The sequence below is a fragment of the Chondrus crispus genome, genomic scaffold (genome assembly GCF_000350225.1).
Source record: "Chondrus crispus Stackhouse genomic scaffold, scaffold_2, whole genome shotgun sequence".
Lineage (NCBI taxonomy): Eukaryota > Rhodophyta > Florideophyceae > Gigartinales > Gigartinaceae > Chondrus > Chondrus crispus.
The window spans coordinates 292,398-318,533 of NW_005179057.1; the positions used below are offsets into that span (position 1 = coordinate 292,398).

At 54.3% G+C, this 26,136-nt stretch overlaps 6 protein-coding genes; 3 read left to right on the top strand and 3 right to left on the bottom strand.

Annotated features, from left to right (window-relative positions):
- Positions 1-517: 517 nt before the first annotated feature.
- Positions 518-2,454, bottom strand: CHC_T00003616001 (hypothetical protein). XM_005714460.1 is given in 2 exon segments: positions 518-1,224; positions 1,225-2,454. 1 exon segment carries the CDS (start codon positions 2,452-2,454, stop codon positions 1,225-1,227), a length of 1,230 nt encoding a protein of 409 aa, XP_005714517.1. The 3' UTR covers positions 518-1,224.
- A 1,363-nt stretch (positions 2,455-3,817) lies between these two features.
- Positions 3,818-4,012, top strand: CHC_T00003617001 (hypothetical protein). The gene has a single exon (XM_005714461.1). It carries the CDS (start codon positions 3,818-3,820, stop codon positions 4,010-4,012), a length of 195 nt encoding a protein of 64 aa, XP_005714518.1.
- A 3-nt stretch (positions 4,013-4,015) lies between these two features.
- CHC_T00003618001 (hypothetical protein) lies at positions 4,016-6,088 on the top strand. The gene has a single exon (XM_005714462.1). The coding sequence runs from the start codon at positions 4,016-4,018 to the stop codon at positions 6,086-6,088; it is 2,073 nt and encodes a 690-aa protein (XP_005714519.1).
- An 89-nt stretch (positions 6,089-6,177) lies between these two features.
- On the bottom strand, positions 6,178-6,996 carry CHC_T00003619001 (hypothetical protein). The gene has a single exon (XM_005714463.1). It carries the CDS (start codon positions 6,994-6,996, stop codon positions 6,178-6,180), a length of 819 nt encoding a protein of 272 aa, XP_005714520.1.
- A 10,956-nt stretch (positions 6,997-17,952) lies between these two features.
- Positions 17,953-20,766, bottom strand: CHC_T00003620001 (hypothetical protein). XM_005714464.1 is given in 2 exon segments: positions 17,953-17,985; positions 17,986-20,766. The coding sequence occupies 1 exon segment, from the start codon at positions 20,764-20,766 to the stop codon at positions 17,986-17,988; it is 2,781 nt and encodes a 926-aa protein (XP_005714521.1). The 3' UTR covers positions 17,953-17,985.
- A 1,000-nt stretch (positions 20,767-21,766) lies between these two features.
- CHC_T00003621001 (hypothetical protein) lies at positions 21,767-22,144 on the top strand. The gene has a single exon (XM_005714465.1). The coding sequence runs from the start codon at positions 21,767-21,769 to the stop codon at positions 22,142-22,144; it is 378 nt and encodes a 125-aa protein (XP_005714522.1).
- The last annotated feature ends 3,992 nt before the right edge of the window (positions 22,145-26,136 follow it).

Here is a 26,136-nt window from a genome sequence, read left to right on the forward strand (position 1 = left end):
CACACATCTTAAGACCCCCTTATTCTCCGGCGCAGCGAACCTACTTAACGATCGCCATGCATGGCATCTCCATCCGCCGGTCTCATCTTACGCGAACACTGAGACAAAAGCATTCACGGGCCTTCATCCAGTCGCACCACCGTGAAGGAAAATCTCGTCTCGTCTCGTCATCACCTGCATCACAATCATTCTTTCCGCCATGGGCTGTTGTTGCATGACCGATGACACGGGATGTAGCGAGCGATGCGACCAATACTGTCCGTGCATTTCTATGTATCCAAGCATGTGCACCGCGTTCCTCTCTCTTATTCTTGCAGCAATCTTCGCAGCTGTGTTTGGCACCTATGCATTTGTATCTCTTAGAATCAGCATCTTCCGCTTTTCCTGGCCTGCCGCTTGGCTCATCACCATCAACGCGTCTTTGCTTGCTATCGCTGCCGCCGGAGCTGTTCTAGTGTTGGCTCTTCTCCTCTGGTGTACATGCGCCTCTGAGACAAAGGGAAGGCTATGTAAGGGGTTTTATTTGTTGGGGTTGGTTGTCGCCGTTCTCGCAATATGCCTAGTCATGGTCGGCTCCATTTTCATTATTTACGGCGCCAGCGGCGACGAAACATCCTTCGCTTCTGAGTTAGAAGTCGTCTGGATGAACGAAGTAAATAATCCCAAGTCTACACTCCCATGCCGCGTTCAGAAACAGTTGTCTTGCCGCGGTTTCGAAGAGGGCGATTGTCAAGACGGCCCCGAAACTGCAAATTTCTCTCGTTGTGGAACCGTGTGCCGAGAAGAAGACGTTGATGGTGGGAAACCAGAGTTTAACATCGTCCGCTTTCCGGGCTGCCGGGAGCGCATGTCCCGCTTTTACATTCAATGGAATGCAGTTCTTCTTGCTGGGTCGACCGTTGCTTGCATCCTCGTGTTGGTCGCTTGCTTCGTGACATGTACATCCGTTACGTTTGACGACGACAAGTGAGATCGATGCTTCGTTCCTCTGAACCGCCACAAAATGATATGCACATTGTGCCTTGTCGTTTCGCCGCCATCTCCCGACATGAGACACGTCAGACACATGTGCGCCAGTTACGGCCGTCTTTGCCGCCAGCTACTCATGGCTCGGCAAGGAATTTTGACCATGACTCCACATTCTGGGTCATGGGTGAAACAAAACCTAAGGTGAATCGTTGCGGAGGAAGCAGAGCCGGGTTGATTCTGACTTCCCGTTGCCTACTAGGAAATCAACTGGGATGATGAAAACATTCTCTGGTATACCGATGCCAGCTCTTTCGCAATGAGAGTGTCGAGCTCCGTAATACCCGGATTACCTTCAGTATTCACCCTTACTTCAACGAACGTGTTGCCGTGATAAATTTCTGGGCAGTAGTGCGCGCCACGTGATATGAAGTGCACATATCTGACGAAAGCCTGAGCACAATCGACGTTCACAAACTTGAACGTTCTTGACAACAACTCACCCTCTCCGTGGGGAACGATAATCCAGCTGCTTTCGTACTTCCCGAGGATCTCCCTGCGCTTTTCTTCAGTCAAGACAACCGCAGAGGACGCACTTTCGAGCAATGTCATTGAAGACAGTGAAGACGTCATGTCGAAAGGTTGGCAGTCTCTGGTTGCGACAACAGCGACTGTTTTTTCGGTCGACAGAAGAATCCCTGATGTTTCAACTTGAGCCATAGAACACAACTGATGTTCGAGGGCTAGCAGTTGTGTGAATGGCGCCAGAGCCAAGTCCGCAATGTGGCTTTGGTCAGTTCTCAAGGATGCACCTCTTACGCCGAGATCTACCAGTACGCCAGAACAGAGAGATTCCGTCGCTAGACCGGGGAGAAAATTCACCATCTGGATCGGCACCGAACGCAAGCCGTTCTTGGAGTTCTCAACGTTCTCTTCATGTACAACAAGTACAACTTTATCTGCCATGTGAGCTGCGTACTTGTCTCCGCTGATGTTATCGGAGCCAATCACCGCGTTACAATCTGCATCCACCGCATCCACGAGTGCGAGAAACACATCAAGTCCCTTCTTAAAGTTAACGGCAAGATCCGAAGGCATACCTCTATCTCTGAGCAAGGCCGCTGTAGTAGGGGACGCGGAGACGAATGCAACATCAATGAGTCCTTCCACTTGATTGAGGGAATCGAGCGCGTCCACAAGCTTTGTTACTTCTTCCGTTTTCCCGCCGCCAATACCTATGTTCAGACCTGACTTGATGAAGTCTTCAACAGCTGCGTCAATTCCATATTTCAGCACTATGTCCCGAGAAGGTGTTTCTTCCATTGAACATCGCGCCGGTAGAACTCCTGTATTCTTTGTCGGTAGGGCACTGGTTCTGAAAATTTTTCGAAGTGACCCACATTTCGTTGAAAGTTTTGAGGCTGATGATGAAGATGTGAGGGTGAAGGGAGTAACAAAACCAGTGCGGAGGTTCTCACGTCTTCCCATCTTGTGTTCTCGGAAGACTAACGCAATGCACGATCGCAATTGATATTGTTGTGAGCTTGGGGCGAGCTAGCCCGTAGTTGAGCTATTGTGACACTTTGACTCGTTTTTCAGCCCTCGCATCATCTGAGGAATGTTACCTGCTTATGGGTTGCGGAGATGAGCTTAGAAATTTCACGTGCAGTACGAAGCGTACGGTACTGAAAGCAAAGTGCTTGATCTCAAGCACAATTTGATCCTGCTCTTCTCCACAATTCTTTTCGCACAAAGAAATTATGGCATGCCTTTTTTGCAGGATTTCTTCAGCATTTTCAAGCACAGATGCTGTCGTGGATTGTACTGTACACGTACAGGACCATGGGTACTGTACAGTGGCCCTTACGCATTAGTGCCGCCCCGTGTGAAACCCCAAAAATGTGCACTATTGGGAGACGGCATTAGTAAGTGACGTCGTCGTCACACCTATCTGCATGCACTCGGTAATTAACATCTGCCTGCTCCGCGTTGGTTCTCTGTTGCGTTTCGCAGTGAGAAATGCGCGCTTTGCCGACCTTAGATGCGATAGAGCGTCTGGAACTTGGCACTCAGTCGTCAAAAGTTCCAGCTCTCCAAACAATTTCGCGATCCCGACGACATGGGGGATAGTCTGTCTATTGACTGTAACATTACCCCATATTGCGCTCTCATCTTCATCACTTGATTGCATTTTAGGTGGATTCTGCACTACCTGAACCGTCTCCAAAAACATCCATGGCGTCATTGACAGACATTTCCACCACACTTTGGCAAAGTTGAGAAATTCAAGGAGGTTCAGTTCGACATGGGGGACCAATACGGACTGACGAGTCTTCATTTGAAGTGATTTGGGCTTCTCGCTTGCCACGCGGAGTAATTCTGGAGCAGTTGCTTTGATTTTGCGTACAGTGCGCTCTGCAATGCCGGACTGTCGCATGACTGCTGGTGTGCGGTGTCCATTGTGGAGCAGTTCTGCGATTTCGAGATTCTGCGAAATCGTCAGGCGCCTGGGCGTCGCTTTTTTTTCAGGAACAGGAGTCATAAGGAGCACAAGCAAAGATCCGTGAACAGAGCTCGGTGGCGTGCGGAGGATCGGACTACCGGGCAGCTTTCACATGTTTGACACGTACGGACGGTAGCCTAATGGCCGGAACCGTATGACATGTGGCACTTTTCGTGTTCGTGTGTCTGGGCCTGCACTATTGGGAGGTTGGCACAAACAAAAGCGACACTAATGCGTGAGGGCCACTGTACTTGACACCTCGCTGGACTCGGACAGTCCAATCATGGACCTCAGACAGAAGGTTGCCTATGAAGTACATGTCCTTCCCATCTACAGAGCTTTCATTATATGCGCCTACCAAAGCATCACGAGAGCCGTAACAGGTGCAGATGTGTTAGGCTGTGTGCTTTGATTCAAGAAAGTTGTCGCCAGCTGAATCCCATTCCGGGTTTGACAATGGGTATGCGTGGGATGCATCTCACGCCGCGACCCATGCAATCGTCGAAAATTCCCAACTTTGAATCTCCTCCTTGTTACATGTAAGGAATGCAGTTTTGGCGCCCTGGTGAGGAATTTCGTCCGGACAGAGAAGAAATTCTTGCCGCTGGAATACAAAAACCCCTGCTTTCAGATCACCAGAGAGTGCGGGTGCTATATGCTCTTGAACAAGGCAAAAACGTTATCATACAAGGAGACCCTGGAACTCAGACATCAAAGGTCATCGCAAGTCACTTAGTTGCAGCCGGGTGGTCATTAGACGGGCGTTGTGTCGCGGTTGCACTCCCACGCCAAGTTGCGGTGATAAGCTCCGTTGTTCATGTCGCTGAAGACAACTCTTTGGACGAATCACATCTGGGTGGTGATCATGTCGGCTTCGTATTAGAATCCAGCGTGAAGCGTTCATCTACTACAAAACTAGTCTACTTCACTAATCGCTCGTTGTTGCAGACTCTCCTGAAAGAACCGCTATTGGGATCTGTGTCCGTCGTCATTGTAGATCAATTTCATGAGCGCAGTATCGGCGCTGACTTGTTACTAGCGTTGTTGAAGAAGGTTCAAAGGGTGCGCACTGACCTTTGTATTATTGTAATAACTGCAGAGTTCACAGATCGCATATGCTCTTATCTCGGAAAGGCTCGCACTACACAAATGTTCATTGCACAGCGGGGATTTCCAGTGAGTATCTTCTACACAAAGCGCCCGGTTGAAGACTATTTACAAACTGCCATGAAGGTCATCCAGGATGCTTTCTTGCAATGGATTCGTGCTGGCCAACCAGATTCGACGGGTGTACTCATGTTCGTGCAGGGCACGGAAGAAGCAGAACTATTTTGCAGTACCATAAATGAATGGTCTAAAACAAACTCTGAAGTGCTGAGGAGCAATGGTCCGAAAGAGTCTGACGGTTCATTCAGAAAGAAAAATGGATCTGCGCAGCAGGTCTTGGCGGTTTCGCTTTATTCTGGTCTTGATGTCGGTCAACAACTTTCTGTTTTATCGAATGCAGTTAATGAGAATTGTCTGAAGGTTGTCGTTTCTACGAATATTGCAGAAACAACCGTGACTGTGCCAGGTATTAGTACAGTTATTGATTGCGGGCTCGAAAGGGTTGAGATGTTCGACCCACGTATGAAAACAAGCTTCATCTCCACAGTCCAAATATCAGCCACATCCGCGCGAAGGAGGGCAGCCAGAGCTGGTATTAATCAACATGGCAGTTGCTTCCGATTATATACTCACGGTCACTTCAAATCTGCTATGGCGGAGAGCCGGCCACCGGCAGTCCTTCGCTGCGAACTTACGGAAATGGTGCTAATCCTGAAAGCAATAGGTGTGGTTGATGTCACTTCGTTTGACTTTCTCGAAAGACCAGATGGTGGTCTAGTGATCGACGCGCTTGAGCGCTTGTTTTTCCTGGGTGCTATTTCCGGCACCGGTAGTCTCACCACAGAAACTGGTGTACGTATTTGCCTATCGTCTGCTAATCCTCGCATAGGCAAATGCATTCTTGTAGGGGAGTCTTACGGCATCGGGCGCGTGATGGCAGCAGTTGCAGCATTGCTCGAAGTAAGGCAGGTGCTATTTAACACAGGGCGCAGCAGCAGAAGCTCGAGAGCGCTATTTTCCGTGGCGGAGGGAGACATAATCACAATGCTCAATGTCTGGAGGCGATACGTCAATAGCAGCTTCTCAGATTCGTGGTGTGCGGATCACGGCATCAACCCTGCCGTAATGCAGAAGGTGAGACGTTCCTTCGCGAGGATAGTAAGAACGAATTTGAGGCTGCAATCCAAGGATGAGAGGTTCGCGGCGGCTCGTAAGGCGATTGGTTTGAGCTTGGTTGAGTGTGTCTGTCGGTCGATTACCGCTGGGTACTTTGAAAACGCTGCCATGGTTGAGCCGGATGGATCATATCTCGTAGCTTTACCAGGAAGAAGGGTCAAGATACACCGCCAGAGTGTGCTATACAAAAGGATGCCGAAGTGGGTGACATACATGGATCTCTCGCAAAGTTCTACGACGTGCGAAATGAAAGATGTCACGGTCATACAACCACAATGGCTCACGGAGTACGCCAGACATCTCTTCGAAACTGTGACAGAGAAGTTTCAATCGTAAGGCCGAATGCGATGAAAGAAACCGTCGTGCGGGTGGGCTGCTGGTCGTAGTCTGTTATTCATTCATTAAATGTTTTGAGGAGCGTGTGCTTATGATATGTCTTCGACTTCCATCACTTGCTCGGCATCAACCTCAGGCGTTGATTCATGCCATGGCATTGGAATGACTACAGCTTGTTTTTGGACGGAATCACAAAACCTCTTCGTGCCGCCTCTCCACGGCACTAGAGCAAGTTTTCGCTTGTTGCGGTTGTTCTGCACTTCCTTAAGCACCCACTCATCGGCGCCCGGGTTTCGCACGAAGTACTGACCATTCGGCAAGAGCCCGCTCAACTCAGAAAAACCGGCGGCAGATGTCTTGACAGGAGGACGATACACGACCAAGCGATTTTCTTCGCTGATAGGGGCGTCGATGTCCTCAACAATAACGTTATCGTTTGACGTCTCCAGGCGCATGTGGCTCGCCTCGTAACCCTTCACGTCCACAGACTCGCTATCTCTCATATAACCTTCGTTGTCATCGTCCAACATCATGGATACAGAGCTTGAGCTCGATGAAGAAGGGGTGACGACATCTGACTTTGGCGTGGTTTCCCTGCTGAAGAGTTTCGGTCTCTCGTCAAGAGTGTCTGCAAAATCTGCGCTAAAAGTGACTCCATTATCGTGTTGATATACGTTTGGCGAAGCAAGTTGTGAGTCATGCGCAACCCGCGTTCGCGGAGAAGCATAAAGAAAAGGCGAGGAGACCACAGAAGCGCCGAAGAAATGCTGCGGGGGATGCTGGGGCTCCGTCCTTCCGCCAATGCGGAGCGATTGCAGTTCGGCGGCGAGAGCGGAATTCAGATGACGCTTCACTTGAGGGCCTTCAGCGGTGGGACCGGGCTCGGGGGAGTGGCGCTTTCGAGACATGAGGGCATTATGCGGAAGAAGGGGATGCGGTCGTTCACGGTGACCGGCCCATGCCAAGTCGTGAGGGACGGACAATGGACTGGCTTTGAATGATGCCGTTTTGGCGATGTGGTTTGAGAATAACAGAGTGAGGTGCAGAGTGCAGAGTGGACTGGTCAGATGTATAGGTGGGACCGGGTGCGGGATGGGGGAGGAGGGATGGTAAGGGAGCAGTGCATGTGGGAATTTTTGCTATGGGACTTTCTGGAAGCTTCGAGATGTTTTTCCGAATTAAATTGGCAGATTGGGCCACTGCCACGTGCACATTGCGAATCGGATACTGACTGCGGTTCAAAGGAGGCCAAGCAACCCTCTGAGATTGCGATATCAGCCAATTATTGATGCCACCTAGTGCCATCTTACAGTATGTGTACAGAATTTAAATCTGCTCCGTCTTGAGGCAGTTCGAACCAGTGTTTACGCGTCGGCGTACGGGGCAGTCACCCCTATCATTTGGACAATGCGGGGTTTTTAACACGCACTTCGCCTGAGAACCGGATCAAAATTTACCCATTTCTGTAAGAATTATGAAGTGTAAGGCGTTTCCAGTGTAATCTAGAACTATCGGGAACTGTTGAGGACGTTTAAGCAACGGCGCTGTACTGCGCTGTACCTTGCTGTCAGCCCGCACGCGGGTTACAACCTTAATTCGCCAACGCATCCAGCGCACAGTATCCTTGCTGTACTGGTTACATTTAGTGTAACTGTGATTCCACACAAACACTCAAATAAGGCAGATTTGCTGAGCTATATAGGTTTTCACCCGAGCTACTAAGCCACGGTTTCCTGTACCAACTTATATTTTAGAACTCTATAAAAGGCTGAGTTCGTTCGGGCTTAGAGGACTAGCCTCAACCATTACCAACCGAACATCAACGACTATCAACAAGAAGTATTTCCTCAGAACGAACTACCCGATCTACTGTTCACCTCAGACAGGCTGTCCCCCACGCCCATCGGGGGGTACCTTCGGACATCGGCAAGTAGGTGTCCAATCCGAGTTTCGTTTTGAAGGGGTGCTCCCGAGGACCATCTATCAAGCTATCTAATCAGCTTTACAGTGTAACAGCTGTGAGGCGTGGTTTTTGCCACATTGCGCAATTGAGCAAAACTTGGTTAAGTTACTGTCTCTGTTTAAGTACCTGTGGGCTGGAGTGCCAGGTACTAGTTGTCTGTTGCAGTACATGTGGGGTAGAGTGCCAGGTACAATTTGTCTGTGCTCAATACCTGTGGGCTGGAGTGCCAGGTATCTGAACGTGCATCGGCACTGAGTTATTACACTTCTAGGGTGCGTTGCTTCTGTACCAAGATCTCTTGCTCGACTCGTCGTTCCTCCATCGGTCTCTCTGAGACGGATAACGGTGTCGGTCGTAAGAGCTGGTGGAGTGGCCATGGTCTGAGGTGTACGGGAAGGGTGGCGAGCTAGGAGCACAAACGCTCTTTCGCCTCACTGTGTTTCTGTTGATTGCTGTTGGCTTGGTAGCGAGTGGCAAACTGTCGTTAAGTCGCATTGCTTGGATCAGGGCCTTGCCAGTGGTGTTGAAGCTTTAAAACCGTGCCATGCTACGTTCCTGCAAGAGACCAGTCTGAGGTTAAAGGCTGTCGTGCAGTTTACTGTATAGCCTCTCTAAGGAAGTCTCGTAAGTATCAGAAAGCGCCTTTCTCTGAGAACGCGGAGAGGGGTAGAACGCTGAAATCATATCCTGACCCGGACTGTATTCGGGCGTCAGAGGTCGGACCTCAACCACCTGCAGGGGCTGCAGGCTTCGGGAGTCAGACTCCAAAGAACCTACCTGTAAGGGCTACAGGCGCCAAGGGTCGGACCCGAACATGTGAACAAGGAAGTCGTCGATCGTCTTCAGACTGCCACCGATCTACCTTCGTCGTCCAATCTGGTCTTCTCCGTCTTTGACAGGATTGAAGCCAAACGTCTTCCCAGTCGCAGGCTTCTCCGTCGGATTGGGTCTTGTTCTGCCACGCGGTGGAAATGGCTTCTTTGACTCGAGCACAAGCGGGCTTTATCAACTCCGTCCGCATACTCGACGATGAAATCAGATCTGGACCACTTTCGTCAGAGGATCTTAAGGCTGCAGTGGCCGAGATGTTCCCTCCGGCCGTACTATTTGGTGATTAAATCAACGCTTTACCGTACGCTCACCGTGCTCTTCGAACTTGGCTTCTCACCAATGGCGCCAACCTCACTCAGCACAGTAGCCGTCGGATTCCTCTCACCTTAGCAACAAGCCTCTATGACGAAGCTGAAGGCCGGGACATCGCCGAAACATTTGCTCGTGAGCTTGTGGCAGCTGGAAAGAAAAAGTGGACCAATGAGCCAGGAGTTGTCGCTCCGTCTGTCGACGTCGTTCATACCACAAACTTCGATGCTAGCGTTGCTCATAAGATTGCAATGCGTTTCACGGATGAGACAGAAGTTTTCAGGAGCAGTTGGAGAGTTCTTCAACGACTTTGTTGCGGATTACACACGTGCTGCTAGTGACTACGACCTATCTTCCTCGCAGAAGCTTCATTATATGCATAACCTATTTGTGGTACAACTCTCCTCAAACCCTAGCGGGCGAGAGGCTCGGAGGATGAGCCGAGGGAGCTCGCGACGCGAGACGCGCGGCGCGCGGTAACCGATCGGACGAGCTCGCGAAAAGGGAGTGGCTCACTGGCCGGTTACGCGCAGTTGCCCCGTGGTGCGTGAACGGGAGCGACCGGTAACGGGTTAGAAGCCATCGCGCGCGATAGACAACCGAAACGGACGTATATAGGCGCGAAAGGGACGGGGGCGAGCTTGCCCCAGTTTACTGGTGGGGACGGGTGTCAGGTCTTAACCCCTCAGAGGGACGCCTCGGACACCTGTCCCAGTATACAGTACCTGCCGCCTAGTGCGTACCAGGTACTGTACGCCATTAAAAAACTAGCGCCTCAATTCCTAATTACCGCGCGGACGCTGCAGCTACACGTGTGTACTACTGTACACACGCGCTGCTTACAGACTACCGCACGGATGCCACGTGTGCTAGCGTACACGCGTCATACTGGTAGACTACCGCTTGGCCGACACGTGCACTACTGTACACGTACGCCAGATTACGACCGCTCGGCACGCGCGCGCTCCCTACACGTGGGCACACCCGCCCACGTGTCCACCGTGCACGGCCGCACTGTTAATAATCTCCCCGCGCGCGCGTCCGTCGTTATACTACAGACCCCCTTCCTTAGCTTTCGCTACGTCCTCGTAGCGACCACCCATCCGACCACGGAGTTCCGTTCCGGTTTGTCTTCTCCCCTGCGCGCGCGAACGACCATGCCTCCTAGCTCTTCTTTAAGTGGGCGCTCTGTAAGCCCGCTGTCTCGTCCGATTCGGTAAGCGTGTCCTTCACTTCCCTTCAAGCGAAGCCCGCCGAACCCTCAACTCACTCTCCTCACTCTTCTCACTCTCCTGCGCGCGCTGCCTCCTCCTCCCGCAACGGCATCCCCCTACAGTAGCTCCTGCCGCATCCGAGAACGGTCGACCGCGAGAGTCCTGCTGCAGCGCCTTCGTACAGTGCGCCGTCGAGCCCTGCGGGGGCTCCGGCGTCGGCGCAAGCGCCTCCCGCGTCCCAACTACGACGTCGCCTCTGCGGAGAGCCGCGATCGGCCCCCGAGTTGGCCGGGCTCGCGCTCGCGTCGGTCGATTCGTCCGATTCGGTCGAGCGACGGCGGCATGGCGCACACGCAACGCAGCGCTCGCCGCGGCCCTCTGGAGGGCCGGGCGAGGGTCGAAGGACGGCTGTGCCCTGCCCCCCCGCACACGGGCGAGACGCGAGCTCCGTGTGGACGGTCGGGGTAATTTCCCTTTGTCAACCACCCTCCCGGAGGGCTGGCCAATTTGTAAAGAATCTGCGTTCATTTGCCATCCCAAGAGCGGCGCGAGCGGCGCACCCGCCGTAGTACGGCACCACACGGTAGTTTCACGCGTCTCCCTTGCGGTAGCGGCCTCTATTGCGCCAGCACCGATCCAAAAACCGTACGGAGCGCCCTCTTTCCACCAGCCCGAATTAGAAACTGAAAGAAACGATAAGAAACGATAAGAAACCGGAAGAAACCGATTTGGTTTCCAAATATGTCCGAATGCGGTTTTCCCGAGGCGACACTACCGGACGCGGAATGCTCCCAGGAGTACGATGCCGTTGTCAGAAATGGGCTACAATTTTTTCCCGCAGCGTGGGAGGGAAAAACGTAGCCCAAATCGCGACTAAATTAAAAAGCCGGCGAACGCGATACATCTCAATACAAAGTACCGGTTCCCGGTACGGTTCTCCCTTTCCATAGGCGTGTGCGAGCGCGATCATCCGAACGGTGCGACCAGGCGTGGCTGATAGCTATCCGCGTGGACGCTTGGGAGAACTTCGGATTGTGGACCACCCTCCCGGACGGCTGGCCAATTTTGGAAGCATCTGCATCCATTTGCGCGGGATCCACCCGGTACGAGCTGCGTGGCGGTGCGCAGTCACACGCAGCTGGCTGCCGGGGCTGCATAGCACGTGCGCGGCTTGTTTTCCCCAGGGGCTTTTGCGCGAGCGAGCGTCCGAGCGGTGCGACCGAGGGCGGCCGAAACTTGCGCTACGCATGCACGCTTGATCCAGGTTGGCGCGAGCGCCAATACCGGTCGATAAACGGCTGCGGAAGCCCATCGGCGGGCTCGTAGGTGTCGTCCGAAGCGGTATATCCATACCACCGGACCTTGTAGTCGATCCCGCCGCGCGTAGTACGGTGTCCAACAATGCGGTCAACGACGTACTCCCCTCTTGGCGTTGCGGCTTGTGCGTCCGATTCGGTTGATGTGGCCGGGGTGACGGTATCCCCCGGCCCGCGCGGCATCTTCGTAACGCGGTCGATGCTCACGCGATTTTCCACGCCGTCCTGCTCGATGAGGACCGTGGTGTCCGTAGCGGAGCGCACGCGAAACGGACCCTCTGTCTTCGGTAGTAGTTTGACAGAGAGCTCGTCCGTTCCGGCCGTACCTTGCGCACGCGTGCGGCGCTCGACGCTTGTCAACGGGCGGGGCGGGCGATCAACGTAGACGAAATCGCCCGCCACAACGACCGGACGGAAGCGGACCTTCTTGTCAAAATCGTCCTTGTACCGCTTTTGCGATGCGGTTAATTTCGTCCGAGCACGGTCGAGCGCGTCGCGAAGCTTGCGCAGCGTAGCGCGCTTGTACTTCACCGGGGTCCGTGGGTCCTCTCGATGGGTCCCCGCGTCCTGCAGTACAGTACCGGGGAGAATTAAACCGGACGGTGCTGTCTTCTGCACAAATATGGACGTCTTCTTCCCACGAGCGGGTCTTCTCCGCGTCCGTATCAGTCCGCTCATCCGCGTTAGCAGGATTGCCACTGTGGGCGTCGTCCGTTTCCGGTTCTTCGCGTCGCGCGCCTCCTCCCGTAGCGGATTCTTTGCGACGCGCGTATCCTTCCGTAGCGGTGGAGGATTTTCTTCTGCCATCGTCCGTAACTGGTTGTTCGCGTCGCGCTTGTTCCTCCGTAGCGGTCGAAGAATTATTTCTGTTCCCTCCCCCTCCCTTAGCGTCGGCCTCTCCGGGGGCCGCTACGCCAAGTGTCAGGATGTGTGTGGGGGATGGCAACGCGAGACCAACAACGGTATGCTTGGGGACGTGGGCCGCGCGGCTTCCGAAGTTGCTAACGAGCACCGTAAACGGCTCGCCCCGGAAGAGGTCCATGACCCCCTGGGCCATCAGGCATAAATTCTTATGCGCCGCTTTGGGGTGGTTTTGCAGGAAGCAAAGCCCCCCAACCGGTGTTGCGACGCGTACCATCGCTTGGGTCATCGGGGGTATCGTGACCCCCTTGACCACGCGAATTTTCCGTGACGGTACGTTCGTTGGGAACTGCGCGCGCTTCCGGTCGGCCGAATTTTCCTCCTGCGGGAGCTGCTGTGACGGTCCCCTCGAGGCCATCTTGCGGTCGTGCCTCGAGGGTGTGACTCCCGTCAGCGCTACGGACGGCGCATGATGGAACAGCACCTTCCTCTGGGGTGGCAGGATCGCCTTCACGTGGCGATCCAGGAACGTGGTTCCGATGATACAGTCCACCGCAAGGTTGGTGACGACCAAGAACGGTACGCGCGCGACGAACTCACCAATCCGGACGTACAGTTTGAGCTCACCGAGGGCCTTCATCGACTTACTCGAAGCGTCGATGAGCGGCGGGCTCCGCGCGGACTGGATGGCAGCGCGCCACGGTTCTGCCACACAGCGTAGGTGGATTAGATTCGGGCCGGCGCCCGAATCTAGAACCGGCGTGATGGCGCGCATCATCGCGCGTCGTTGTCCGACCGTTGCGGTGACCTTATAATTCTGCTTCTTGAAGAAGCAAATTTCCGCTTCGTCCGTTCGGCTCTGCGATTGCGCGCGTACCGAAGCGGTCGACGGGGTGCCTTGTTTATTGAGGCTTGGCACGGGGAGGATCGTCGACGCCTCTACGCGTCCTCCCCGGCTTCCCCCGTCAACCCAAGGTCCTCGGGCCCCTCGTCCGTCAGCGGTAGAGCGAGTTCTTCCGATTGGACGGTCTCGCGCGGCTCGACCACGTTGATGCCCGTGGGAGCCTGCGCACGCGAATTTCGCCACGCGGTCGGCGGTTGGCGCTCGAACGGCGAACCCGGGCGGAGACCTTGACGGATCCGAAGCTTTTGATAATTGGCCTCGCGGGCCTGCAAAAGCTTCGAACGCAGCGCGCTATCCGCCACCACAGGACATTGCTCCTGTCGGTGGGTCAGGTCCAGACAGAACCGACACGGCGGGGGTCCAGGTAATCCTTGGTTGAAGAACCGGACCCGCTGGTTCTGTACTGGCCTTCCGTACGGATGTGCGCGCGCATCACCGTGTTGGGCGGGCGCCGTCGGTGCGCCCGCCGGGGACGAGGCAGGTGACGGATGGTAGCTAGTCGGCGGCGAGCTAAGCGAGCTCGGCGTCGCCGACTGGTCCGTCACCGCCAGTATCTCCTCCGTTTCGGTTCCGCGCGCTGTCGGGAGTTCAGATAGGGACTCGACCGACAGCACAGGCCTTGTCCGCGCGTTGCGCGTGAATCTTCTCACCGAATTGGACGGTGCTTGAAGCGACGCGAGCGAGGTCGCCTGTCTTCGAGCAGAGCGGTGCGTCTCGCCTATCGCTTGCGCGTAGCATGCCACCGCTTGGTAGTCCACGCCCGGATGCGTCGCGAGAAATCCTAGCACCGCGATTGGATCTTGACCACCGAACGTGTGGGTTTTCAGCTGGACGTCCAACTTCTTCCGATAACGGTTAACTCGCCGCGCGGTACTCGCGTCGTAGCGCGCGCTGCGATTTTCCAGCCTATACGTGCGGTAGGCGACGGCCTTGGTGAACAGGTCGTTCAGCGGTCTGATCACCGGCAACCGTTTCGGATCCCGCCTCGGGGCAGACCGGCGGTCTCTGCCCCTGCAGTGGCGGTCTCCTTCTCCGCCGGGGCTACTGTAGCCCTCCGGATCGGAGTCTTCTCGCCGGAACCGACGTCGGTCGCGCGCATTGCGGCCTCTGCGGTCGCTTCTGCGCGATTCGTCCGACTCGGTGTCCTCGTCATCGGAGGGGTATCCACCTCCTCCGGCATCGCGGTATCGCGCGTAGCGTCCGTCGCGGTTCTTGCGCGTCGCCCTGTGGCGACGTCTTGTGTCTTCTTCCTCGGAGGGGTTTTCTGTACCCTCCGAGGTGTAGCCTTGAGCGCCGGGTGCGCTTCTTCTGCTCGACCGAAACGGCTGTCGCTTTTCTGTCGCGAAGCGCCCCAGGCCGTTTTCTTCTGCTCGACCGAAACGGCTGTCGCTTTTCTGTCGCGAAGCGCCCCAGGCGGTTTTCTGTCCCGCGGGGGCCAGCCGTATCGGCGAGTACGGGAGGGCCATTTTCTGTGGGCCCTCCTGTAGCACCATAAATTGGTGGGGGGTAAATGGTCTTACCCTCCGGGTGAGGGGCCATTGTACCGATCCCGGGTGCGGCGCCGATCGGTTCAGCGTGCGTTAGCGTAGGATCCGGAGCGGTCGAGTCGCGCTGCTCGCGTGCGTCGACTCCTGCTCCGGCGAAGGTCGTGGCCAGACGATTGGCCACGGCGGAGCTGATCGCTCCCTTTAGAGCCGTACCGGACGGGAATTCTTCATCCACAGTGGTGAGCGCCGTCACCACCTCGCATTGGACTTGAGCGGGTAGAAGTTCGTCCAAAAGCGGTGGTATCGCGCTGCGTATGTGCGCGTCCACGAGAGCGGGCACCGTTCGGTCGAGGCATACGCGCGCTACCTGGGGGAGTTCCGTAGCGAGGAACTCCTCGACCCAGGCCTGGATGCGCGGCTGAATCGCGTCGACCATCCATTGGACGCGATTCTCAGTGCCTGCCGACCCGGCCGGCGTAACATCCGATGCGGACGCTCGCGTGCGGCCCGGTCGCGGTGGCGGTCGCAGCAGGGCTTCCGGGTTCTCCACCCGGGGGCGCGGTGCGCCACTGCCACTGCGGGTGCTCAGACGCCCGGAGGCGGAGTCTGCCCCTTGATCCGGTCGGTTCATCGTCGAATACGCTTCGCGATCGACGCGGTGATTTCTCAACCTTTTCCGTCCGTACGGTTCTGCGCAGAGCGGGCGTCAAGGCGCGCGGCTCTACCTCGAGAGTTGTACCCCTCCACAAGAGTACCAAAATGTGGTACAACTCTCCTCAAACCCTAGCGGGCGAGAGGCTCGGAGGATGAGCCGAGGGAGCTCGCGACGCGAGACGCGCGGCGCGCGGTAACCGATCGGACGAGCTCGCGAAAAGGGAGTGGCTCACTGGCCGGTTACGCGCAGTTGCCCCGTGGTGCGTGAACGGGAGCGACCGGTAACGGGTTAGAAGCCATCGCGCGCGATAGACAACCGAAACGGACGTATATAGGCGCGAAAGGGACGGGGGCGAGCTTGCCCCAGTTTACTGGTGGGGACGGGTGTCAGGTCTTAACCCCTCAGAGGGACGCCTCGGACACCTGTCCCAGTATACAGTACCTGCCGCCTAGTGCGTACCAGGTACTGTACGCCATTAAAAAACTAGCGCCTCAATTCCTAATTACCGCGCGGACGCTGCAGCTACACGTGTGTACTACTGTACACACGCGCTGCTTACAGACTACCGCACGGATGCCACGTGTGCTAGCGTACACGCGTCATACTGGTAGACTACCGCTTGGCCGACACGTGCACTACTGTACACGTACGCCAGATTACGACCGCTCGGCACGCGCGCGCTCCCTACACGTGGGCACACCCGCCCACGTGTCCACCGTGCACGGCCGCACTGTTAATAATCTCCCCGCGCGCGCGTCCGTCGTTATACTACAGCCACCTCCCGCATTCATAACGCCACCTGGTCAACCATGCTACGTCGTCATCTGGACGCTCCTATCACATTCGATTCTATCTCACCGTTGGGCTGCGCACATTGTTCCAAGCCACTCGACCCTCGAGGGGATCACGCGACCATCTGTCGCCATGGCTTCGGACTTGTCCACAGACACAATACCGTCCGAAATGTCTTCGCACGACACGTGTTCCGTGGGGCTGGACTTGCATATTCCCTCGAGGTCCCTTTCCTGTTACCAAACTCTGCTGCACGACCGGCAGATATCCTCGTTCAACCGTCCCCCCTGCTCCAGGGCTCCCTTGTGACAAACCTACGGCCTACGACGTCACAATCTGCAGTCCATTCCGCAGGGCATGATGTATCCCGCTGCCCGCCAATCTGCAGGAGCTGCAGAAGCAGCTGACGTTCGCAATCGTCAGACCCTCGAGCGGACTATTCGATCCACCCTGCTCATTGACGATCACCTTCCTCCGCCACCTGTAGACTGGCACTTTCAGCCACTATCGTTTGACACTCTAGGCGCCCCGTCACAGTCTACATTGCATGTCATCCATGAACACGGGAAGCTAATAGCACTTCGGAGCTCTTGCACCATTGCCCCCTCTCAAGGCCGCATCCACCAACGCCTGAGCTTCGCCATCTGGTCCACTGTCGCTGCTGCGATCCTTTCTCGCCTACCGACACACGTCGCGGACATCTCATATCCGATCGAAGTGTAACTCAGCTTCCTATCTGCTAGTGTATCTGTAAGCGCACCCCTGATGCATTGATAAAATTACCCCCCCCCCCCCCCTAATGCGTAGGGTCGACTGTACTTAAATCAAGGGGAAATTGTACGGACTAGAAATCCGGGGGTTACTCACGCACTGACGAGGCTAGACCGCCAGTGGCTTTTGTGGCCTTTCGCTTCGACTCGCTCGAGCACCTCCGTTCCGCTCCCTCCGCTGCGCACATTCAGGGAAACCGAGCCTCAGCTTCCGCTCGAGTCTAACATTCCTGTTGCAGAAGGAGGGATCCCCGGGGGTAACGAGTTGAGTACCCGAACACCATGCCGACTGCCCCCTTCTCCATTCCCGACTCGAGGACCGACCGCCCTCTCGACCGCCTCGCTCGCTCCCGCGGTTACTGCGCCGCCGCCGCCCTGCACCAAGCCTCTGCGGCCCCTGGCGCTCGGCTCCCTCCGCCACCGCGCCGCTGAGGCAGGGATACTAAGCTGACCTCTACCGTCCTTCGAACCCATGTCTACCACACTTTTAGAACCCTGAAATGTTATGCTTTGTTCGTGAAATTCTCGTATGGGTAGTGTTCAATCATGCATCAAATGTACAGTGCACGGAAGGGAACACGAATGTACACATATGTATCCAATTGTACATTTTCCTTGCCTGAAAAAAATGCGTGCAGCGTGCATGAAGTTATACAAATCTACAGGAACCGTGCAAGGTAGAAAGGCCTTTAATCAGGTTCTTACATATGGGAATCTCTTGCTAACGGATAAAAATAGTTCGCAACCTAGTTGTCCCTGTGGTGTTAAAATACAGACACGGAAAAGTTTATCCTTCTATGTCAAGTCAGGGCCTGGTGCTTCACCCGCAAGTAATGGGTCCACATCAGGCGGAAACGCCTCCTCCGCTTCGCACTCTCGCACCGGGTACTTTTCTGCTTGCAAGCCAAAAACTAGTTGTGCAATGACGTAAAAGCCCACCAACACCCCGCATACGATGTAATAGCCAGTAGCAGCGCCAATTACGCCCAGTCCGAGCCACACGTTCGCCATCCCTAAACCCAACGTCACATATCCGCTGAGAAAATGCACAACTGCCCACAGTTGCCGACCGTCCTTGTCCTTGCCTGGACGAAGAAGACCACTGAGCGCCTGAAGTGTTGCTAGTGAGAATACAATGCCCCCAATGATTAAGTGAGCCCTGTGCTTTCGGGTTCCCCTCACGAGTCCCATGATGAATGCAGCAACTACAAAACTCACAGACAGGAGGTTGAGGGCCCGATGCCACCTGAAAGTGCTTGGATTGTGAGCCTTGAGGAAACGCATAATCACGAGCGCACTTGGAGTTAATACGAACCAAGCCATGGTCATGAGCACACCATGCACAATAAAGTAGGTGCTGGTGTCGACTCCCAAAACGCCCCCTGAGCTCTCTGCAAGGTCAATTCTTCCTCTTGACTTCTTGCTATGTTCTTTTAACTGCGCTTTCGAACTTGGTCGCACACCAACGGCCCAAATTGCATCTGTTTCTCCCTTCGTAATGACTGGGAGACCTTCAACTGCCAACCTTCTAGTGAACATCCCAGCTAAGTATTCTCCGTCGAAAGCAACTCGCTTGTCAATGAGCTCTTGATTGTTCTCTGGCTGAACGCCAGCTGTTGAGTACGCTTTCATGCCGTAGTCTTCAATTTTGAGATCTCCTTTCTCGTCTTGCATAGCTATCACTGCATTGGCCCCAATCATTTTCGAAGATCCCCAGCCAAAACCAATGTAGCCATCAGTTTGGGATCGAAACAAGGTGTCGATTTCTCCATCCTCTTCACGTATGGTCCAATATACCTCTACATTGTGAGTTAGACCTTTTCGACAACCTTCGAAGACCTCGTCTGTATCGTTAAACGATACAGAGCAGTTGCTGTTCCCATCAGCAACAGTCGTAGTTCCATCACCGACACTGTCAGGAGATCCAGCGCTCCCTGAGATTTCAAGTATGTCTGTTCCAATCAAATTGTGTTTCTCTAGAATAATGGGCGGTCTAGGTTCGGGCCCAATTGCCCAAATAATGGATGTCGCCCCGCTGGTGAGTGTAGACACTCCTTCAATATCAAGTTTCCGCGTAAAGATACCGGAAACAAAATCACCCTTGACATCAACATCTTTCGATAGTAGCGGCAGGCTACTGTTCGCATTGACACCTTCAGAGTTGCTGTCCGCAAGAAAGTATGAGTCAATAATGCCACTTTCGGTATTGGTGTTTGCGATCACAACGTGGCTGTTCAACATCTTCACTTCGCCCCATCCAAAGGCCACATATCCACCACCTTCCACCTTACGCGCCCGGAATAACGTCTCCAACTCACTATCCTCCTCTCGCAAATTCCAATACACGTCCATGCCTTTTCTTTCCGGGTCCTTTTTACACAAAGTGTAAGAACGAACTGTACCCTTAAAATTCACTTGGCAGTCATTATCTTCTTCCGATACTGTTCCGTCCACATCGCCTTCTGCATCTGGCCCTTCGCCCTCAGATGTAGGAGTAGCATCGCTTTCGGATGTAGCCGCCGGCTCATCATCAGCATTACTCTGCGGACTAGGGTTTGGGAGTGCATCCAAGGGCCCATCATCAACATTACCTTCCATGGTTGGAACTGCTTCCTCCTCATTTTCGCCTTCGCTAGGACTCTCCTCCACGACCTCTTCGCGGATTTCCAACGGGCCGCCGCCATTGATTTCCTCAAGTACTCCCTTATCTACTTCACCTTCGTCAAAAACACCGATCTTGTAGCCGATGAATGGCAATGTGACGCTTTGATAGTAAAGTAGGTCGGGTGCGTCAGCAGGTACTGTCCATCTTAGCTTTCCAGAGTTAGAGGTCACGGCATCATCTTCTGTGCATGAAGTGTCTAGAGTATCGTGATAGTCTGCCCAAAACCTAACTGTAGCGGTGTCGCTCACAGTTGAGGTGATACGACACAAAGCCCCAGCAGCCGGTGCATTGAATTCGATTATCGCACCATCAGCTTCCGTTTTCACTTCCTGAATTCCAGCATATACAGTTTCCTTCCTTCGTTCTTGCGGTGATTTCGTCTGAAACCCACCCACCGAATCCGTCGTGATATAAAGGGGATGGAATACATTTCCAGAGCCATCGTCTGTCCCTCCTTGGACTGTGAATGTGTACGTCCTTCCACGTTCAACTCCAATGGCTGGGATTAAAACATCCATTCCAGACGTTCCTGTGGGAGATATATACCATGCAAACCCCCGGCTCGGCCCACCTGTGATCCCCTCAACCCCACGAGCCCCTCCAGAGGGACCGATACGCGCTGTAATATCCGTTACACCTGATATTGTTGGACGTTTGAAGCCTGGAATACTACTACCCACCGTGTTCTCTGAAACCTTCAATCGTCTTTCACAAGCATTAGTCACAATCCGACCAAACTCAACAGCCACATTGCTGCTTGGAAGCGATGTCTGCTCCCGGTCAAAGATAGGACGCTTGAGGCTTGGGTTTAGAGGTCCCATTGCCCATAATACAAATGTGGGGCCAGTTAAGCGAATAGGTCTGTCGAATTCTTTGTCGTTCCCCTTCAACGGACGAGTATATCGTATCATTGTAAGATCCCCCTTCTTCCCACCGGAGACTTTCGAGATGTCATTGCCCCCCGGTGGGAGACCAGATTCATCCGCACATACGCCCTTGCCTTCTGAACATGGATTTCGCCCACTAACAAAGTAGTCGACTGCAAAGAAATCATTTCCTTCTTGGTACGCTATGGCAAGATCACTGCAGTGACGGCCATACACCGCAGGGATGCATTCAATTAGCAAAGAAACGTGGAATGTCAGAACCCCACTTCAGTAAACCTGTGTGAGGAATACAGGAGAGTGGAACGCTGTTGTAGAAATCGATGTTTAGACGTACCTCCCAATCATATCGGTTTTATCATTTCTCCCGCTCGGGCCAAAACCCATAAAGTGAGCGTCGCGTATCCTGCCAACGAGCTCAACGTTCAGTTTGTTGCCAACAACTGCCCACCTGACCTGATAGTCCTTGTTTAACTCTTCGCAATTGTATTTCGGTCGGACTGGGAACGGCTCCGACTCTCCTTCTGCTTCATCACTGACCGAGCAGGAGGATTCACCTGCCTTTGGAACTCCATCTAGATTGGACGCATCAATAGACACACTCCCCAAGTCACGCTGATCTAATTCACTCCACAGGGAGAGATAGTCGATTTCGGACAGCTCCAAAGCATTAGGCAGCTCCAAATCCACGACAGCACCAGAAAAAGCTGGCAACTTTTCGCGAACTACGCACCCCTCTCGGAGAAATGGGATCGAGCCACGTCTGTCTGGTATCCGTCTCCCGACCCAAAACCTCGCGTCTGGTGCGAGCCCGTCATACCTGAAATTCTTCACGCGAAGAGTGCGTGAATTTAATGCAAAAACGGAGCCCCGAACATCATGACCGCTAGTATCAGACAGCCTGCCAATCCTCACCTCCTTCTCTGCGCCCTCGTTCGCGCACTTCGGTTCTACTTCAGGTAGATTCCTCACCTTATTCGGATCAATTGTAACGCCACCAAAAGATGCTTGTACTGCCTGGCCCCAGATGGAAAAATGGCGCACCGAGTCCAGTCGTCGGCCTTCCGGAAGCTCAACAAGTACATCCTGCTCCGTGAATTCTGGTATACGGCGGGCAAGGCAATTCTGGGCATTCAGCGCTCTAACCCCGGCGGCGGTAGGCCGCGTCCGCTCATCAATCCAGTACACCGCCGGCGGCCCACGGCCGTCATACGTAAACCCCTCGATGAGCAATGTGCGAGAGTTGAGCGCATACACAACGCCGGCGACGCCGTGGTTCGCCAAATCCGACAGCTTCCCAAGCCTAACCTTGACGTTCCGCGGCGGGCGTGCAGCGCGAGTGCACCGAGGCTCCGCCTGCGGCACATCGGCAATGAGGTCCGGGTCGATTGCGACGCCGCCATAGCTGACGGCGACGGCGCTGGACCAGACGGAGAAGTAGGCGACGCGGGTCAAATCGAGGGGCAGGTAGACGAAGACGCGGTCGCCATCGAAGGGCGGGAGCGGGGTGAGGGTTCGGCACGAGGACTTGTCGAGAGCGGCGATACCGTCCGGGGTGGCGAAGCGCTGGCGATCGAGCCAGAAGACGGCGTCCGGGCCCCGGCCGTCATAGGTCAAGTTGTCGATGCGCAGGGTGCGACGGTCGACGGCGTAGACCGTGCCGGACAGGGAGTGGGCCCGCTCGTCCGTGAGCTCGCCGAGCAGGACGGCGGCCGCCGCGCGGGGGGGGAGGACGAGGACGAGCAGGACCAGAGGCAGAAGCAGGGCGACGGAGATGCTCGCCCTGGGGTGGACGAGCATGGCGAGCGGTGGGTGCCGTCAGGCTGGGAAGGTGGAATGGGGATGGATCGAGTAGAGAGGTGGGAAGGTGGAATGGGGATGGATCGAGTAGAGAGGTACCGAGAGGCGGATTAGTAAGCGGGGTGCGAGGAGGGCGGGTGTCGATGGAGGAGATGAGGTCGGAGGTGACGGGGGAGGTGACGGGGGAGGTGACGGGGGATGTGACGGCGACGGTTGGTTAGGTTTTTTAAAAGCGTCTACGTTATAATGAGAGGATGTTTGTGCGAAGAACAGGCACAGGATGGGTGAGGGTGAGGAGTGAGCGGGATCCGGGAATGGTTGCGGTTTGTTCAGGTCGGTTAGGTAGCGTCGGTGAAGAGGAGGCACGCCCCAAAAAGCAGTTTAACCCTTGAAACCTGCGGTGGCGCCGAGGGCGGCTGCGCACGGCACTGTACCAACGGCATTGTAACATTACATGCTTCGAAGGGTACCCTTCGAAGGCAACGGTACCCCTGAAACGGGTAAATTACGGCTGCGTTTTGGCTTCTGTGCGGTAACAGTCTCACCGTACTTCTGCGATACATCGCTGCCACGCTCTGCCCAATCGGTGGGTCACCACACACCACTGTCGGAAATCCTCGAAATCCGTCTCCGCTCGTACAGTAACAGTAATGATCCATCAGATCTCAAACAAGATCTGAAGACCCTACCTACACAGTCCAGCAATGATACTGCGGCACTGTACTGCAATGCTACCAACTGGTGAGTACAGTGTGCGATCTGTAAAGAATGGGTATGGCACGTGTACCGCGTGTACTACGCAATGCACACGTGGCACACGTGCCATTCCTTTTCTGTAGATCTCATTTTCTGTACGCATTGTTGTCGACAGTCCGAGTCAAGATCCATGATCTATTGTAGAGTCATTCCTTTTCTGTACACATTGCGTACTGCGATTCATTACAGTTCCTTTGATAAACGTGGCCACGCCTCGGAGGGGCAGAGACCATAGCCAAGGGTACCGTTGTACCTGGTACAATACCCTCAGCAGTCAGTACAGGGTACAGTACTACCGTACACAGCTTTCCCAAATGCAATAGATTGGGGACAGCGAGCGACACAGGGGCCTGATAGGCCTGACAGAGAACTCCTCTCCCGCGGGTACCACTCACCGGCACTGGTACAATTCACCATCTCTCGACTGGCAGAGCACCAGCACCCAGCGCAGGAGGACAAGTAAGCCCCGAAAAATGGAGTGAGAAGCGCCCTTCATCCACTTCCCGTCCCCCCCTCGAAAAGCATCGCAATCAGACACGGGAGAACGCATCCACTTACTGTACGCTGCCTCGCTTCGATTTTCAGATGCATCCGATTTCAATGCACTTCCACTACCGATATTTATGTCAAAAAACGCGTCTCGAAGGCAATCTGTAATCCCCATACACGAACAGCCCACTTGCTCGAAGGTCAGTCAAACCACTCATCTCATGTGATGAGAGAAAATAATTCTTCCCTGCCATTATCTCCTCGTCCTATAGCACCACTGCCCCAGTGTCCAGATATCCTTCGTTTTGCTGCATATCAGGTCAAATTTTGTTACACCAAAAAACATATCCACGGTCTAAACCAATTAAGTGCTATGCGCCAATACTTGGACCTCTCTTTGTATGCGTGCGTATTTCAACCAAGCGATCCACAACATTTATTCAACATCAGTGTCGTCTCTGAACCTCCTAAGCATGAAATTCTTCGCAAAGTGAGCGTTTCTGGTCTGCCAGACTTTGCAACTCGACTGCAGAACACGCCGAAGAAAGCAATGATGCAAAAAGTAACCTTAGCTGTCTTAATTCATAAGCTGAAAAGCAACCTCATCTAAGATCACGTTTCTTCTCAGCGAAAGCGAGCGCATTCGTTCCGAAGGGCTCCCGAAGTGCAGCATCCCTCTACAAACAATCAAGATCCGCGACGGCGCCGGCGCTGCTCGGCGGCACCGCAACGGGGAGCGTGTGTGTACTTGATCGACCCGCCGTGACCCCGGCTTGAGGGGGCTGTCCTACCACGAATGAGATGCCGTCGCGCTCTCCGTTTGCTTCACATGAATTGCACCAAGCGTCCGCGCGGTGCATTTGCAAGCCGAGAATCGGTACCCGTCTGGCGACTTTGCCATCTCGCCTTTGTGCACATGCTAGTTTGCTTTCATACAAGGCATGTAGCCTGATATATCTGGTGCGATTTATCGCGACCACCGCGACAGTTGACGAACGATCGTACCTCTGTCACAAACATTACGTTTTTGAGATAATGTTGCGTTTAGTGGGGCGATCGGCGATCGCCCCCCTAAACGCAAAATCTCCCTACGTTTTTTATGCATGGCTGCAAAATTGCATCGAGGCAATTCAATTAGATCTTCGAGAGCTTTCCAACCTCTCAGCAAAAATATCTCGTTTTTTTCCGCCGCTGTCGGCACCACCCCATGCGAGCCCATGTAAGTAAAAAAACGTTTCTAAACTGAAACGGGTGGTTGCCAGGGCTATGCCCTCTCGTCCGTACGTACCGTCGCACTTGCGTAAAGCACACGCTCGAGATTCCGGCGCAATTGTTTTTAGTGTTTATCCCACTTGGTTGGCTCGTATGGAGCTGTTTCTGTCCCAGTTATATTTTTAGTCGCGGCTTCATTAGGACTTCGTTCCATGCAGATGCTGGGCGTTGACAAGTCGTGATGATGCATAGTGGTGCAAAGGGCGGAGCGAGTGCCCCTTGCATGGTTGTAGGATCCGGCGCGCAGGTGCCCCCTTCTTGTTAATCTAGTTCTACTCGTCAGGGGCGTCGTCAAACAGGGGGTAATTTGGCTGCTATCTCTCAATCCCCTCTGTTGCCTGATTTTCTAACGGTAGAAGCGAATAAGACGCATACAGTGGAGCGATCAAGGGGAGAAGGCGATCTTTACCGATGGATGGGGGATAGGGGGCGGGTTGCAAGAGACTCAGTGGAGCGTGGGTGGTGATGCGGACGAGGAAGTCTCTGGTTTGTGTTGCAAGAAAAAGAACACATGATGGAAGCGTAGGGCCACTGCGCAGGCACAGGGACGGAGATTTAGATTTTCTGGTTTTTGAGGAGGTTGTTTGAAGGGCAGTGAGACATTTGTGGTATAAGCATTCTCAGGTTACATGCATGTATGAGGAGCGGGGGAAGGAAAGAAAGGGCAACATGTACGCAAACCCTAGAGGCAGTTGTCTAGCTGGGCGCGACGGTAAGTCCTTCAGTTCTTTGTTCTGGGTGCAGTTGCCGTGGAAGAAACAAGGGTGAATGAAGAAGTAAACGGGAGGTCGGGGAGTGTATTTGTATTCGGGTCAAAGAAAAACAGTGGGAGTGCGGCATGTCGGGATGGGTTGGATGTGGCAAAGTTGTGTAGGACGAGGGAGACTCGACTGGTGCCGACACGATCCGTATCGTGGAGGGTATGATGCGGGTGAGTGTGAAAGAGAAGCTGTTGGGGAAAAGTCTGTGGCGCAGTGGAAGTGTTACTGTGAGGTCTCGGTGGTCTCGCTATGCACCCCCCCCCCCCCCCCCCCCCCCCGGGAGTGAAGAGTTAAAGAAAAGTTGGCAGAATTGCGTTAA